We start from the raw sequence: 15,358 nt of genomic DNA, 5'->3' as shown, positions 1-15,358 counted from the left end.
TACAGAAGCGGGAAGAGAAGGTGTTTTTTCTTCCGGTCAATTAGGCTGCTCGAATAAGCACACCGCCGGCACACGAACATGATGGCTCGATGACGTCACCTATTTCCACACGTTCAAAATTTTGTTGGGTGTTATTTTTCAACCATTTATTTTCCAAAAAATTGGGAATCTTCCGATATTAACTTTCCCAAACATCCGGGTCAAAATTTCATATACAGAAAAAACAAATAAATTTTCAAAGTTTTTGAAATTACGCAAAAGTCCATGTTCGTATGAAAAAAATTTAAAGCAAAACAATGTGAAACTCAAGCTTCGATAATAATTTATTTTTAAAGGTATATTATACGAATAATTAAGATACACCTCCTAAAATAAATTTATCATTTTGAATCTATCAAAATTTGCAAATTAAAATTTCAATATTTATTTATAATAATATGAGTACTATAAGAAAAGCTACAAAAAAATAATAAAAGTACAACAATTTATGTCTCATAATATAGACTGTCTTATAAACATATCATTCTCTATCTAGCTTGAAGGATGATTGCATCTTCATTTTTAATTTGAGGCAACTTCTCTTGTGTTGATTGTGTAGATGCGAGTAGTTGCAGGCAAGCTTGCTTGTTGAGGACCAACTGATGAGGCTATGGCAGGCAAGTACTTTGACATTATTGGTCTCCTTTGAAGAAGCCTAGATTTAATGTGATGTGGGAGGCAAGTATGTTCAAATGGCGGGGGTAGTAGGCTCCATGATACAGCTTAATGTGATGAAGCAAGCTGGAGCCCCCTTATAAAGATCATTTCCTGGAGTTGAGATGATGAGTATTGTTGATGATATTCTACCGTAAGTATTGACGAGTTGCTTGTGAGGGCACTTCTTGCTAGAGGACCAATCCCAAGTTGAGTGGTCCATGTGTACTCTTGGGCTTTTCATGTTGTAGGTGACTCTCCTATAAATATTTTATTGATTAAGGGAGTGATGGTGGATTCCCATTTCGAGTTCAATGACGTCTGAGTTCTTCTTGTATGCCCGTTCATTTTTTGTTAAATATCTAAATAGGCATATACGAGTAAACATTTAATTTCCCGATTCAATTGACCCTTTGAAGAGCAAGTGACAAAATAGACAAGTGAATTTATCGTGAGCACTTAATAAAGCTATGAAACAATTAAGGTAAAATAAATGCTAAGTTACTATATTTTTATTATAGCCTCAACTATCGCATAAATTCTTCATGATGATCATGATGTGACACCAATAAAAATCGGCTCCATAATAAGTAGTCTCGTGCATGAGCTTCTTTGATGAGTAAATAAAAAGGGGTGAATGTTAGCCCTAAAATTGTGAAGAGATCCATTTGGCCTATTGCCACTCCTCCCAAGAAGTGGATGAAGGTGGAGTTGATTGTGGGGAAGGCAACCACAACCCTGCCAATTAAGGTTATAGGTTTGCCAAAAATTATGGATGGGAGTGGATCCATAGCTAGAACATGGAGAGTGGCACTCTCCTCATGTTTTGAGGATGTACCCTTGACCATGAAGCTCATGAGGCATATTCACCTAGTGTATCAAAAAGAGGTTATAACCATAAAGGAGGTGGCCGCCATGGAGGTTACGAAAACCTCCATATAAGCTAAGTTAACTACTCCTCCAAAGGATGGACAAAAGAATTATTTGCAATCTCTAGATTATATAATGTTTGTAATTAAGCGTCTTCCGTCATTAATAAGCCCATTATAAGCCTCTCCTTGAGCAAGCTATTAGGTCATTGTCCAAGCGAGTTTGATGAGTTGGCATTAAAATAGTGGCGATTAGGCTTGTACTCTATGAAGATTTTTCTCCATAACTGACTATTAGAAGTTTATTTAAATTTATAAGGGTTTCTTTATTGTTAATCCTTCATTATTAACTGTATGGATGCCTCCTACAAGTAGCTTGCATGTTTGAGCCCATAGTTATGACAAAGCAAGCAGTGCAGAGCAAGCAGATTATGGAGGTTTCTACCGAGTAGAAGGGGAACCTACTTTAAAAGAGAACTTTGCCTCATTTTTTATTTTCATGTACCACACATAAAAGTTCTACATACAAATTTGTCAAAGTATTAAAATTCTTAATGTTTGGTATCTAGTTATCTATTCTATGGTGTAAGAGTTGTTCCGTCAAGATAGACAGAGAAACCATTGGCTTTGAAAAGTTAGTAGATTAGTGCTCGCCATGTAGGGTAGTTGTCCGCAACAAGTTGAATGTGGACAACATTTTTAATGTTTGAAACAAGGAACTTAAGGGAGGGAGGGATAGAAACTTCGGTTGTAAGGTTGGTAGTTGCTGCTGGTGTGTTGGTAGGGAGTTGGTTACCTCGGCCATGAATACCGATGAAGTTGTTAAGCTTTTATCTCTGATACCATGTTGGCTGATTCTTAACCTATACAAAGGAAAAATAAAGAGAAAAAGAAAAGTGAAAGGAGAAGTAGAAGATGAGATAGGAGAACTATTTTAGTAATCAAGCGCATCTACTGTGAGATATAGTATATGGATATATACACAAGAGCAGCTAAGTAAAAATACTAGAAAACAAACAATTGCCTCCTGAAGTTGATATCGCTGTAAAGGATAATATGCAAGTGGCTGCAGAAGTGTCAGATAGTGAAACAGAGGAAATCATAATAATAAGCGGTAGTGTGGAGCAGTGAAAAATGTGGGTGGTTAATGTACTGGGCAGAGCTGTTGGTTGTAGCTTTATCAATTGAGGTATCTTGCTTCATTGGTTGAGGTCGTTAACCATGGTCGAAGCCATTAGCATGGTGGTTGGAAATTTGACGAGATGGTCAATAGAGTTTTTAGAGGCCTCGAATAAAAACTGCTATCATAATTTATATCAGTTAAGAAAATTCTAATTTGAGAGACCGTAACTCATAAAGCTTAAGATGTTGGCCAATATCATAATAAACATGAAAGCGCTAAGGAGAATGTTGAGACAGCAGATGTGGAGCTGGAATGATAAGTTAGTCTTTGATGTTTTAGTTAATTGGGGACATCAATGAAGTACTTGGAAGTGTTAACACAATACGCCTAAAGACCTATGGCACACTCTCACTATCGTGCTCCATCCAGCTCACCACACAAACCCACTAGTCTAGCACTGCAGTCTGCCACCAACGGTCGCCTGACATTCTCCAACGAACTGTCTCTCTAAGCTTTATATATATCACTGTATCAAGTTATTCTTACCCACTGTGAATCAATGGAATTTCCATATCTCTCTATTTGCTTTGCTAACCCTTGAAGGTAACTTTCATAGTATCAGAGCGGTGACACTGGGCCGCCCCATTCTTCTCATCGCCATGACTAAACAAGCTGCCTCCTTGCAATCTCAGGCAACAGAAACTCTTTCTGCCTCAATGACAACAATCACTATACCTCCTACCCTCAAATTTCTGATGTCTAATCTCAAGCTTCTTATTCACACTCAGCTCACAGTGGAAAATTATGCCATATGGCATCTTCGGATCTTCCAAGCTTTGCCGCCAACGGCTTTTACGGATATCTCACCGGATCTCTACCCTACCCTCAAAAAACAGTTGATGCAAATGGAGTCAAGCTATGGAAACTGGTTGATCAGAACTTGATCTCGACACTCTTCTCCACAATCTAACAATTAGTTCTCCCCTACATTCTTCAACTGAAAACCTCTTGTGAAATCTGGACTGTGTTGGAGCTCCGTCTGCAGCCTACCAAACTTCTAAACTTGCATTTACTAGAAACTTCTAAAAAAATAGTTTTCTAAGATATCATCTTTAATGTTGGATGTGTTGGATGAATCTTCTTACCATTGCTGCGGTCAAGGTTATCACCCAATTCACATCAAATTCTAATAAAATTGATGCATCAATAGTTTATGTCAGGTCATTGACATAAATGACCATTTGAGGTTGGAGCAAAAAATTGTCCCCAGTCGAGAACCACATTCCCTCAGACGGCACCAAACTATTGCATCTTGGGGTATTCACAATGGTAGAGAAATATAAAGTTTAACATATTAGTTATGTATGAAGATCCAATACATAATCAATAAGAGAGAGAGAGTGTAGCATACATAAGAGACACCAATATTTTTACATGAAAAATCATGAAAATGGAGAAGCTACGGAGCATGGCCCAATTTGAATGAATCTATTAGTATTTGCAGTCAATTATAAATGAGTCCCTTCATTAGAGGAAAGGCCTTAGCTTTATGTAAAAAATATACATTATATATAATGCATTACATGGTGGGAATTTGAAGGAACAGTGTTGACAACTTCGTTTATTCGGTAGACCATAGTTGGTGAATGATAGAGGTTAGAAAAAAAAAATTATTGACTGGTGATGGAGGTAGGAAGGATCGTAGTCGATAAAGAAGGTCGGAAGGATCGTAGTCGTTGGAGACGAAGGTCGAAAGAACCGTAGTCAGTGAAGGAGGTCGGAAGGACTGTAGCTAATGGGCGATAGAGGTTGGAAAGACTGTTGTCAGCAGGTCACATTGGTCAGAAAGACCGTAGTTGATGAAGGAAGTCGGAAGGACTGTAGTCAGCAGGAGACGGAGGTCAGATAAGCCATTTTTTGGCGACGAAGGTCGGAAGGACCGTCGTCGACAAAGGTGGCCAAAAGGACCATATTTAGAGGGCAAAAGAAGTTGGAAAGTCCATTGTGAGCGGACGATGGATGTTGGAAGGACCGTAGTTAGCTGGTGATAGAGGTTGAAATGTGAAACTCCTTAAGTAAAAGAAGTTGTACTCTTAAACATCGAGGTGCCATTTGGTATGATGGTTGAAATTTTATTAAGAAATTCTGCAGTTAAGCATGCTTATCTCAGAGTAATTTTGGGATGGGTGACCTACTGCTGAGTTAAACCAACAGGATAAAATTGTGAGGCTCTTAGGCCAAAGCGGATAATATCTCGATAGATAAGAGTTTGAGTTATTTTAGGAAAGACTGTAGTATGACGACAAAGGTCGGAAGGGTTGTTGTCGGGTGGAAGTCCAATAATAATTGGAAGCCGGGTGGAAGTCGTGCATTATTGGTCGAGCAGAAGTCCAAAATCAGTTGGTGGTCGAGCAAAATTCCAGTGACAATTATGAGCTGGGCGGAGGTCCGACAAAAGTCCTACGACAGTCGGTAGCTGGGTGGAAGTCCAATGAGAAGCAAAAATATGGCGTCAGATAGAAGTTCGGTATAGGGCAGATGTCCAGCGTTGAGTAGAAGTCCGATATCCACAGTGGCCGGGTCGAAGTTCGATGACGGGAAGAAGTCAAAGATTAAGCATAAATATGACTGAAGTCCGATGAGTGGCAGTGGTTCGGCAAAAGTCCGGGCCATGATCAAGGAGGAGCTTGGTAGCAAGAGTGATCTCCAATTTCTCTTATTCTTCTCCTTCTCTTCCTTCTCTTCCTTTGGTCCCCTCACTTCCTCCTCTGGTCTCCCTCAATGAAGAATAAGGGTTCTATTTATAATTTTTCTGATAGTGGCATGACTGGTAAATAGGAGGGAGATCAATGATAAATTGAGAGTGGTTTGAATGGACGGTCGATGTTGAATCCCTTAATCGTAGAACATTTGATGGGCATTTGAACATCTTAATGGTATCATAATTTGATGATCTTGTGCTTGTTGGAATCGTCACGTCGAGCCGCTCGATTTGACTCTAAGCATGTCATGTTTGGAAATCGTTTCGTAATCCAGATTATGGTTTAAACCTTCCAAATATGCTTTGAGTCTTCGACTTTGACCTATTTCGGCTCGGATTGAGTCGAATTTGGTGTCGTTGTGTCTTTTTGAGACGTTCAATTCGACTATAAGTTTGTTGAAATTGAAGTTCATATGAAAATTTAATTTTTGAAGTTTCGAACTTTATTTTTCCTTCAAAAATGAAAATTCTTCTCAGTTCATATGAAAATTTATATGTTCCTTCAAAAATGAACATATGAAAATGCCCGATTAAGATATATTTTTTGATGATATATCGATTTCTATATTTATGTAACATTTTTATCATGTTTTTTGAGCTTTATCATAAAAAATCATTTTGTTAGGCACAACTTATTAGGTACAACCATTGGTCGCTTTGGTTAACTAATCCGTTTCCGCCTACCCGAAGAACGTCTGCGTAATGATCATTTTCGCGGCGCATGCCATATATATATATATATATTCTGCTGTTCAGACCACAACAGCAAATCGTCAAATGGTGCTTAATGTTTATAGAAAAAAATCTCAGGACATTTAAGTAATTTCATGATCAGAAAACCCACTTCAACTTATCACGGCCTCCACGTTCTCCACCAACCAGCCGAGTAGTTTTGACAATGGATATAATCCAACGGTCATCAGTTAATGACGTTTAGCGGACTCGATCCAACGGACTAAATTTGCTTTTAGAAATGGAAGAACTTTCTCACCGACACGCAAGATTTAAAGTTGCTCGATCGAACGGCGGAAATTCGTTGAAGGGGACTGGAAATTTCCGGTTAAGTGCCGGCGTCGACCGGGAGGACCGGTGGACTTCTCCCAAGTTAGAAACAAAATTGGGTTGCAGGAGAGGGCGAGGAGAAATCTCGTGTTTACCACACGATCCTTCTGATTTTTGCTGCTTAGGCGCGATTGTTCGGCTTCAGAGGTATTGCTCTTCTTGATTTCATGTTTTGGATATCTTCTTATGTTTTTTATAAGAAGAAATCGGTTGTTTCCGTGGAAGAACACTTTTTTCTTTCGTTTGTCTTCGATTTGATTCAGTCATCATCATCATCTTCTTCTCGCTTCTTTGATTCTTTTTGACGGATTTGGTTGTTCAAGGTGTTTCAGTTGGCTAAATTAGCTGAGATTTATGCAGAAAACTGGATTTTTTTTCTAGGGTTTCTTTGGAATTGGGTGCGGTTTGACTTGATGTCGCCGTTTGTTGTAATTGTGCTTGCGGAAGAGATATTATCTTTCTGTCTTTGTTTGGATTATATTGTCTTCTTGTCTATTGTTTTTTTATGTTTTCCCGTGCTGTGGAGAGATTATTTGTTGTTTTAGTTTTTGATGATCTTAGTTCTAGTTTCATTGCTATTTTGGCGGAGGATCAGCTTTGAGGGGGCTTTTTTATTTGTTTCAAGTAGATCGGTTGAGAATGTAGCTTACTGCTTCTGCGTAATTATTGTATACTCTATGTTTCTTTTATTCTATTTATAATTAAAAATTAAGTGAAATGAATGTGGATGCTAGAGCTGGATGATTCATGTATTGTCTTCAGAACAATAGTATATTATATTCTGAATTGTTAACATGAATTTCTGGATCTGATCCCAACGTTATATTTTGGTTGTATTTTCTTGTTTAGAGCTGTTGGATGTATTTTTCCAAAATCCTATTATAGCTGGAGTTATTGGAATGTTTGTGTTGTAGCTGCCTTACTCATGCCTTGTCTTCAGAACAATAATATATTAATATGAATTTTTAATTTGGATTGTTCTATTTCGGTTCTATGTTAATTTTGAGATTTGTTGGATGCATTTGCTCAAATTTTTTAACTGAATTGAATGGAATGTGGATGCTAGAGCTGCATGATTCATGCATTTCTTTCAGAACAATAGCATATTTTTCTGAAAGGGAAAAAAGGGTGATATGTATGATGCATATTGGGTTCATGGAGTCACTAAATTGCGCAGAGGTTAAAACTTTTCCTCTATGCCCATGCTTTGATATTTGTAACTAGATAGATTTATTGATTTGGTTTAGAGGCATTTCCTATGATATTATCATCTGTTGTGTCATCCACGTCATGGTTTTTTTTTTGTTGAATTGATCTGTTTCATTTTTTTATGCTTGCAAGCATTTCTGGAAGATGCGGGTAATGGTAAAACTGCATGTCTACTCTAGTTAAACCAATTGATGCATACTGCTAAAGTTATGACATATTTATTCCAATGAATTAAAAATAAAAATGCTAATTGGCTTTTCTCATGAATTTCCATAAACAAACTTATCAAGTGATGCTTTATTGTTTCACTGTAGCAAATTTATGTTAGTATTGAACTCTATAATATTATTTTATTAAATATCAATAATGTATGTAAAGGTGGAAGTTTATTAATACGCCCAATGACACTTTTAAGAGTTTGTTCAAATGTTCTTATTTTTATGTGTCAACCATCTTCGAGATCAACTACCTTGATCAGTTCCCCATTCCATGTGCCCATATTTTTTTCCTCTTGTTTTTGTCAATGTTCTCTGATAATGTGTTACTTTTTTTGTCTGATTACCGTTTTATGCAGGTTAGTTATTCATTAATCCAATGGACTCTCAGATGGGCAATAACTTTATGGAATCGTTGTGGTCAGCAAATTCCTTTGAGCATCAGGATGTAGAGAGATGCCCATTTTTGAGAAACATTACTGAAGCTACACAATTTTCTTTCTCATCGGTCAATTTCCTTGTACCTGTAAATTCTTCTTTCTCTCTCTTTTTCATAATTATTACAAACAGGTAGAGTTTCTGATGTTTAGATAATCAAGCTACTTCTTTTAACTTTCAGGCTCGAGGAGCCAAGGGTCCCATCTTTGAGGATGGACCGAATTTTGAAATGGCGTTTAGGCTTTTCCATGGCCACGATGGGGTTGTTCCCCTTTCTGGAAGGTCTCTTGTGCGTGATAAGGTTCAAGAATCTGAATCTGAAACTGCACCTGTGTTCAATCCATTGGCAGCCAAAGCTGCTAGCATCAGCCTTTCATCTTTTGGACTTGGTGGACCTTTTGGATTTGATTTCTTTGCCAAAAAATTGAAGAAGCATAACGAGAGATCTTCTAGGAAGGATTCTTCTCAGGTAATTAGCAAAAATCACTCACCTTTACTAACGTTGTCATGAACATAATATTCGATGTGCTTCTTTCTTAATTGAATCTATTTTATGCACTCTTGTTACTGTATAATCAATCCATCAGTATATCGAAATAGAAATGCCTGCTTACGTTTATTAATGTTCAGCAGGCCTGCTTCATAGTGTTACAGGTCTTTTTGATGCACAAGCTTTCCTAAAAGGAGGAAAGATTTCTAATTAAATTGACTTTCATTCTGGTTCCTATTCTGATTGCGTTATAAAAAGTGCCAACTGGAGTAGGTTATATCTGCTTAGAGATATTGCAGTGCAGCCATGAGAGACCTTAATTGGTTTGTATGTATGATTTCTTAGTGAAATATGACTCACTGTCCGCTAGTTGCTGCTCAAACGAGTCCTTATTGATGTAATATCATAAATCTGATCATACTTATTTTCAGTCAGTTTTATGAATGCTCATTCTCCCTTCATTTTGCTTGATGACTGCTGCATGAATAAAAGCGTTATGGATAGGATTGCAAAACAATGAATAGCTTCTAATCCAATGGTTCCTTAAAATTCACGAGGATAAGTGCTATTATTGAACTAGATGAAACAAGCAGCGATGAAATCAAACATTAAGTGTCTAAACTATTAAACAAGTCTGTCCAAGCTATACAATTGTTCTGTGAGACAACGCAAAATGATCGCTTAGCCATCTAGGGACAAAGAATGTTAGGCTTCATTTGGGACGACTTTCTTACTGCTATTTGAAGCAGCTTTCTCGCAGCTTTTTAGTAAAAAATATTTGTACTAGAAAGTTGCTTTAAGAAGCAATAAGAAATCCGTCCCAAACGAAACCTTAGGCTCTCAGTTAGCCGTTACCTTTTATTTTGCATCACATCTATTTGGTAAAATTTTTTGATGATTTACTCTGCAACCCTGACTTCTGCACTTTCTTTTTTCCAGAGGCATGATTCAACTCATGAATCTCAAAGCAATGATTGGTTAGAAACTGGGCAATGCCCAATAGCCAAATCCTACAGAGCTGTAAGCGGCGTTCTTCCTATTGTCGCGAAGGCTCTTCAACCTCCTCCTGGTGTAAAGCTTCGGTGTCCACCGGCCATTGTTGCCGCCCGTGCAGCATTAGCCCGAACCTCTCTTATAAAGAACCTTCGTCCTCAACCCTTACCTGCAAAGGTTCTCGCTATTGGGCTGCTAGGAATGGCAGCTAATGTCCCCCTGGGAGTTTGGAGAGAGCACACCAGAAAATTCTCCCCGCAGTGGTTTGTAGCCGTTCATGCTGCTGTGCCCTTCATTGCTATGCTGAGGAAGTCCGTTTTGATGCCAAAAACTGCAATGGCTTTTACCATTGCTGCATCAATTCTCGGACAGACTATTGGGTCCAGAGCTGAGCGTCTCCGGCTGAAAATGAAAACCGAAGCTGAAGCAGCCGCTGGTCAACTTGTGGTTAGCGTCGAACTGAAGAATGCAGTTTGCTCGGCAAAGACTGGGCATTCTGTCGACGAAGCAGTTTGGGAGGCTCTCCCTCTGAAGAAAGAGAATGCTTGTTCTACTGCTGTGACTCCTGCCGCTAGTCTATGCTATTGATATTGGTGAATTGGATGTCTAGTGTTCTGCAATTCATTATATGCTTATTTTATGTTGAAAGACTATTTAATTTTGGTATCGCAGCTTTGGAAGCTGAGGCTCTCCCCTATGCAGGGGAGAGGTCTACATATGAATAAAGATTTTGGTTTGTATCTGTTATGAAATAGTGGCATGAACGCTTATGTCGCGATCTCTTTGAGGTTTTGTTTTTTGGGTGAAAGGTTTTTATTTTTTATATTGATTTATTAACTTATTTGGAGATGCGAGGCGGGAGAAGGGAAAATTTTCGAACTAAGCAACATTAATAATTAAACTATAAGATTAAGCATGATGCTTAAAAAAATTTAATTATAGGCAAAGTCGGTCGTTTTAAAGGCGACTTAGGTGCGACCAAATGACAACGTGGCAGTTGATGTGGCGAATTGAAGACTTAAGTCTAAGTCGCCCGATTAACGAGCGACTTATAAGTCGCCCAGTAAAGGGGCGACTTAGACTTAAGTAATTTATTCACCTTTCCCTTCCCGATCAGTTATTCTCTCTCTTCGACATTTCGAGATCTGATCGCTGCTCCGCCCCTTCGTCGCCGGATCAGGTAATGTGAGGTTATTTTATGCATTTTTTATGTTAAATTAGTTAGATATATGTTGATTATTGTGTATTTTGTTTAGAGAAGTAAAGATTTATGATTTACAAAGTGGTTTTGTAGGTTTTTTTGTAAAATTCATTGTTTGTGGATTGTATTTGAAGATTTGTTTGTTCTAAGTATAGATTTATGCATTTAGGCTTCGAATGTTTAAAATATATTGTAGATCTGTGATTTAGGGTTTAATTTTTGCTATGCTTAGCTCTCTTTAGCATTAAAAATTTTATATAAAATGAGTAGAAGATATGTGCGGCTTCTATCTAGTTTATCTTTGATATATTCTTATTCTTTTGAATCCTTCAATTTTAAATTTAAATCGCTTGTTGAAATTGCCCTAAACCACCCAAGCTTCTAGCTAGTTTTAATTTTAAATCGCTTATGCTATCATATCTTACACTCATGCGTGATCATAATATTTTTATGTACAACAATTATATATTAAGTTGTGTGGCCAAATGGATTTATTTAATAAAATTATGAGAAAGAGCATTGCTAGGTTGCCTAATTATAATTAAGAAATAATTGATGACTTAATGTGTAAGAGGTAATAAAATTTTTTTACTAAATTTCCCCCTTTAAAATATATATTTTTAGCCTAATATGAATAAAGTAAAATATTTTAATATATTTTAAATCAGAGTATTAAATTTTATTATATATATTTATGAAATCTTATAATAATATGCTGTTTTATAATTTTATATAATTATTTTACTCTTATATACTTTTATGTCAATTTCATTAGAACTATACAATCCACACAATAATATGCTCTTAAATATTCACATTAGACACTATACAATCTATTATATTCATGGTCTAGTAACTCAAGCTAATGACCAACTACACTTACTTTCTCTATTTTTTTTATGAATATAAACATAGATTTAATATTAATATATGAATATACGCAATTTAAAATATAATTGATTTACATATAATTTTTTTATTGCTTTTTAAAACAATTTTTTAATACAAAAAATTTTAATTCAAGAAATATTTGTACTAGAAATATATTTTAGAAAGCAACAAAAAAGTTGACCAATAAAAAAGTTGACCCAAATGAAACCGCAGTCTCCATCAAGTTAAAAAGCATAAAGGATGAGAGCTTAAATCTCAAAGATTTTTTATAAAAGTAAATTCGTTTATAAAGGATTTAGTCACACTTCTTTTAAGATGATGGGTAGTGGAATTAAGTTGGGCTACATGTACAATTCAATAAAAGATATTTTGAATAGAATTTTAGAGAGATTTTGAGATTCCACAAATTCCGGTGGAATCGAGTTTTAGACTTCATTTGGGACGACTTTATTATTATTTTTAAAACAGAGTTTTAGTACAAAAAATAATTTTTTTTGTACTAAAAATTTATTTTAAGAATCAATATAAAAGTGGTCTCAAATGAAGGCTCAGTATAAGATATAAAATTTGTATGATTCATGTCTTATGACGTGTACATTTAACTATTGACTTTTTAGTTATAGATGAGAATCAAAATTGAAGGCACAAAATTAACTATATAGTGTGATTATATGTGAGTATATGATTTGGATTTAATGTAACTAATTATGGAGTAAATGATCCTAGCTTGTACTTGATTGCTACTTCGATCTTAAGCTAAGGGTTAAAGGTGAGTTCTTCTAATAAGAACCTCTAATTGGCTAATGAGTGTTTAGGATTAGTTGAGTACCTTTGTCAAGTAGCCTTAATAAATTGTCAGCTTCCTCATTCATTAGTGATTTTAGTAGTTTAGCACTTATGAGTATCGCAATGAAGTAGAAGTCATGGTTAATTGACATTCAACTCACTTTCTTGAGAGATTTGACTAAAGCCTTCACTATGAGGTCAATAAGTTGAGAATAGAAGTCATTGTGACAAAGGAATTTTTCAGCATTTTTTTGAATGATTTTGTGGGTTCCAAAAATTCGCTCCCTGACCTCCCCTTCCTTTTTGGAAAGTTTTAACGAATTAAGTTTCGGGATAAGTTTTCATAAGGCAGATTGAGTTTGTAGATAAGTCAGTGCCCAGATATTTTGCCATCATTTTGAGAGGACTTTAAATATGAGTTCTGGTTTCCTACAGGCACAAGCCCCTATATTTAATTACCCATCCCAATAACAAGAAAGAACTTTCGATTAGGGCTAGTTGTCAATTAAATATGTAGAGATGTAAGGGAATGAAGAAGAGGACAAATGAAGCAATCACGTGCTGGAGGTAGATAAGCAATGGAGAATTCTGTTGCACTTGCTTTTTGAAGAATGGGTTTCTAGGAGACTCTCACAGCAGCAAACAGGAGGAGGAAGTTTCTGGTTAGGTGGATTGGAAGAGGGGTCTTGGCCGGATTAAGCATCCGGCTCTTGGAGGAGAAATTATTGTGTACGCAATCCGAACGCAGAATTGTGATCGGATGCTGCGTATTTACTGCTTATTTCACTGCGTATTTTTTGATACATTATGTTTTCTACGTATTTTTTTGCGTATTTTTTGTGTATTTAGTGAGTATTATTTATTTACTAATTATTTTCCACGAAAAAATTATGCCTCAAAAAATACGCAATAAAATAAGCAGTGTGTACGCACATCCGAACACGTTCGGATTGCGTACACAATAATTTCTCTTCTTGGAGTGGGGATCAGACAGATCGGTGAGAGATGTGGAGTCGGTTTGGACGTCTCTATATGATCGGACGTGATCGAGCTACAAGATATCTTCACATAAGGTGGAGGTTGGGATGTTAGGGACGCTTGGAGAAAATGAACCGAAGGTTCATTTTGGAGACCATTTGTGGAGGCGTATGTTGAAAAGGACGGACGAATTTGAGTGAATGGATGGCTGGAAAGGGCTATGCGAGGAACAATTATTACGTCCTCTGACCGGACGTAGAGCTACGTTCGGCCGTCAATAACATGTCACCACGTGCTCTTACTCTTTACCGCGCGGCCCGATGACTTGACCCGGACCGGAACCCGGGAATGATATGTTCGAGATTTTCTCGGTATTGCTCGGTATTTGCTCAGTATTGCTTTGCAAAAATGAGAAATACCGCTCTGTGAAGACCAATACCATGCAAATACCGAGTTGTACCGAGTTTTTCTACAACTCAGTACAACTCGGAATTTGCTAGGGATTTGCTCGGTTTTGCTAGGGATTTGCTCGGTATTGCTAGGTATTTGCTCGGTATTGCTAGAAAAAACTTGGTACAACTCGGTATTTGCTTGGTATTGCTAGGTATTTGCTCAGTATTTCTCGATATTGGTTATTGCAGAGCAAAATCGACCAATACCTAGCAATACCGAGCAATCTTGGGTCCGTTCCAGGTCGGGTTGCCGGGGCGCGCGGTAAATAATGAAAATGCGTGGCGCGATTCTACTAGCGGTCGAACGTAGAGTTTCGTACGTTCACCAGACCAAATAAAAGTTCCTATGCTAGGGTTGTCGCCTTGCTAGATGCAGATCGTCTTAAAATTGCCTCAAAATTCATGCTATTTGACTTATTCTTCGTGCCGATTTCACCAAGCAATTTTTATTGTATACAATTATAATCAATTTTGGGTATTGACAACATTCTGAATGCAATGAAGAAGTTTGTTTTGTGATCGAATATCATTTGTGAAATGTCGCGCGTCAATTTTCAAGATTTATGCTGATTTATGCTTTATTGCCGGTTGACCCGCGTTTATTTCATTGTGTGACTTTCATTGACCAAATTAATAGCGTTTTTTTTAGTATTTATGACATTTCAAATGCAACAAAAAAATCTATTTTGTGATCATACAGCATTTGGGCAATATCATGTGCCAATTTTCTTGATTTCCGTATGTTGCCTTGATATACATGTCAATATTCTCGCATGACTTTAATTGCTCAAATTGACTATTACTTGGGTATTGACAACATTGCAAAAGAAATGACAAAGTCTATTTTATGATCGAACGTCATTTGGGGGACTTGTGTGCTAATTTTCTTGGTTTGCACGTTGTCGCCTCGAGATTTATATCGTCGCCTCGGATGACCTCAATTGAATAGATTGACAATGATTTTTGAGTGTCAACGATGTTTTGAATGGAACAAAAAAGTTAGTATTGCAATCAGACATCATTTAGGTGATGTCATGCATCAATTTTGAGTGTTAGTCATCCATTTGGATCGATCTTATCAGATTTGACTACGAGGGATCCCCACTTAGGCAAAGTCTGAAAGTTTGAAAGGTTGTTAGACCTAATACAATTATCCAAATGCTAACAAAGAGGGGGGGGGGATTAATTGGTAATTTA

The 15,358-nt window shown here is 36.9% G+C and overlaps 1 protein-coding gene across 1 annotated transcript; it reads left to right on the top strand.

Moving 5' to 3' along the window:
- Positions 1-6,499: 6,499 nt before the first annotated feature.
- On the top strand, positions 6,500-10,676 carry LOC110092346. The gene is made up of 4 exons (XM_020816851.2): positions 6,500-6,655; positions 8,292-8,458; positions 8,552-8,839; positions 9,800-10,676. The coding sequence occupies exons 2-4, from the start codon at positions 8,312-8,314 to the stop codon at positions 10,439-10,441; spliced, it is 1,077 nt and encodes a 358-aa protein (XP_020672510.1). The 5' UTR covers positions 6,500-6,655; positions 8,292-8,311; the 3' UTR covers positions 10,442-10,676.
- The last annotated feature ends 4,682 nt before the right edge of the window (positions 10,677-15,358 follow it).

The sequence above is a fragment of the Dendrobium catenatum genome, unplaced genomic scaffold (genome assembly GCF_001605985.2).
Source record: "Dendrobium catenatum unplaced genomic scaffold, ASM160598v2 fragScaff_scaffold_1400, whole genome shotgun sequence".
NCBI classification, from domain to species: Eukaryota; Viridiplantae; Streptophyta; class Magnoliopsida; order Asparagales; family Orchidaceae; genus Dendrobium; species Dendrobium catenatum.
The sequence above is the reverse complement of the archived record's forward strand: the minus strand, read 5'-3'. Positions and strand labels throughout refer to the sequence as shown.

Coding starts and splice junctions, on each gene's coding strand:
- LOC110092346 (XM_020816851.2), top strand. CDS start 8,312: ATGGACTCTCAGATGGGCAATAACTTTATGGAATCGTTGTGGTCAGCA. Junction 8,459..8,551: donor CGGTCAATTTCCTTGTACCT/GTAAATTCTTCT, acceptor TTTAACTTTCAG/GCTCGAGGAGCCAAGGGTCC. Junction 8,840..9,799: donor CTAGGAAGGATTCTTCTCAG/GTAATTAGCAAA, acceptor TCTTTTTTCCAG/AGGCATGATTCAACTCATGA.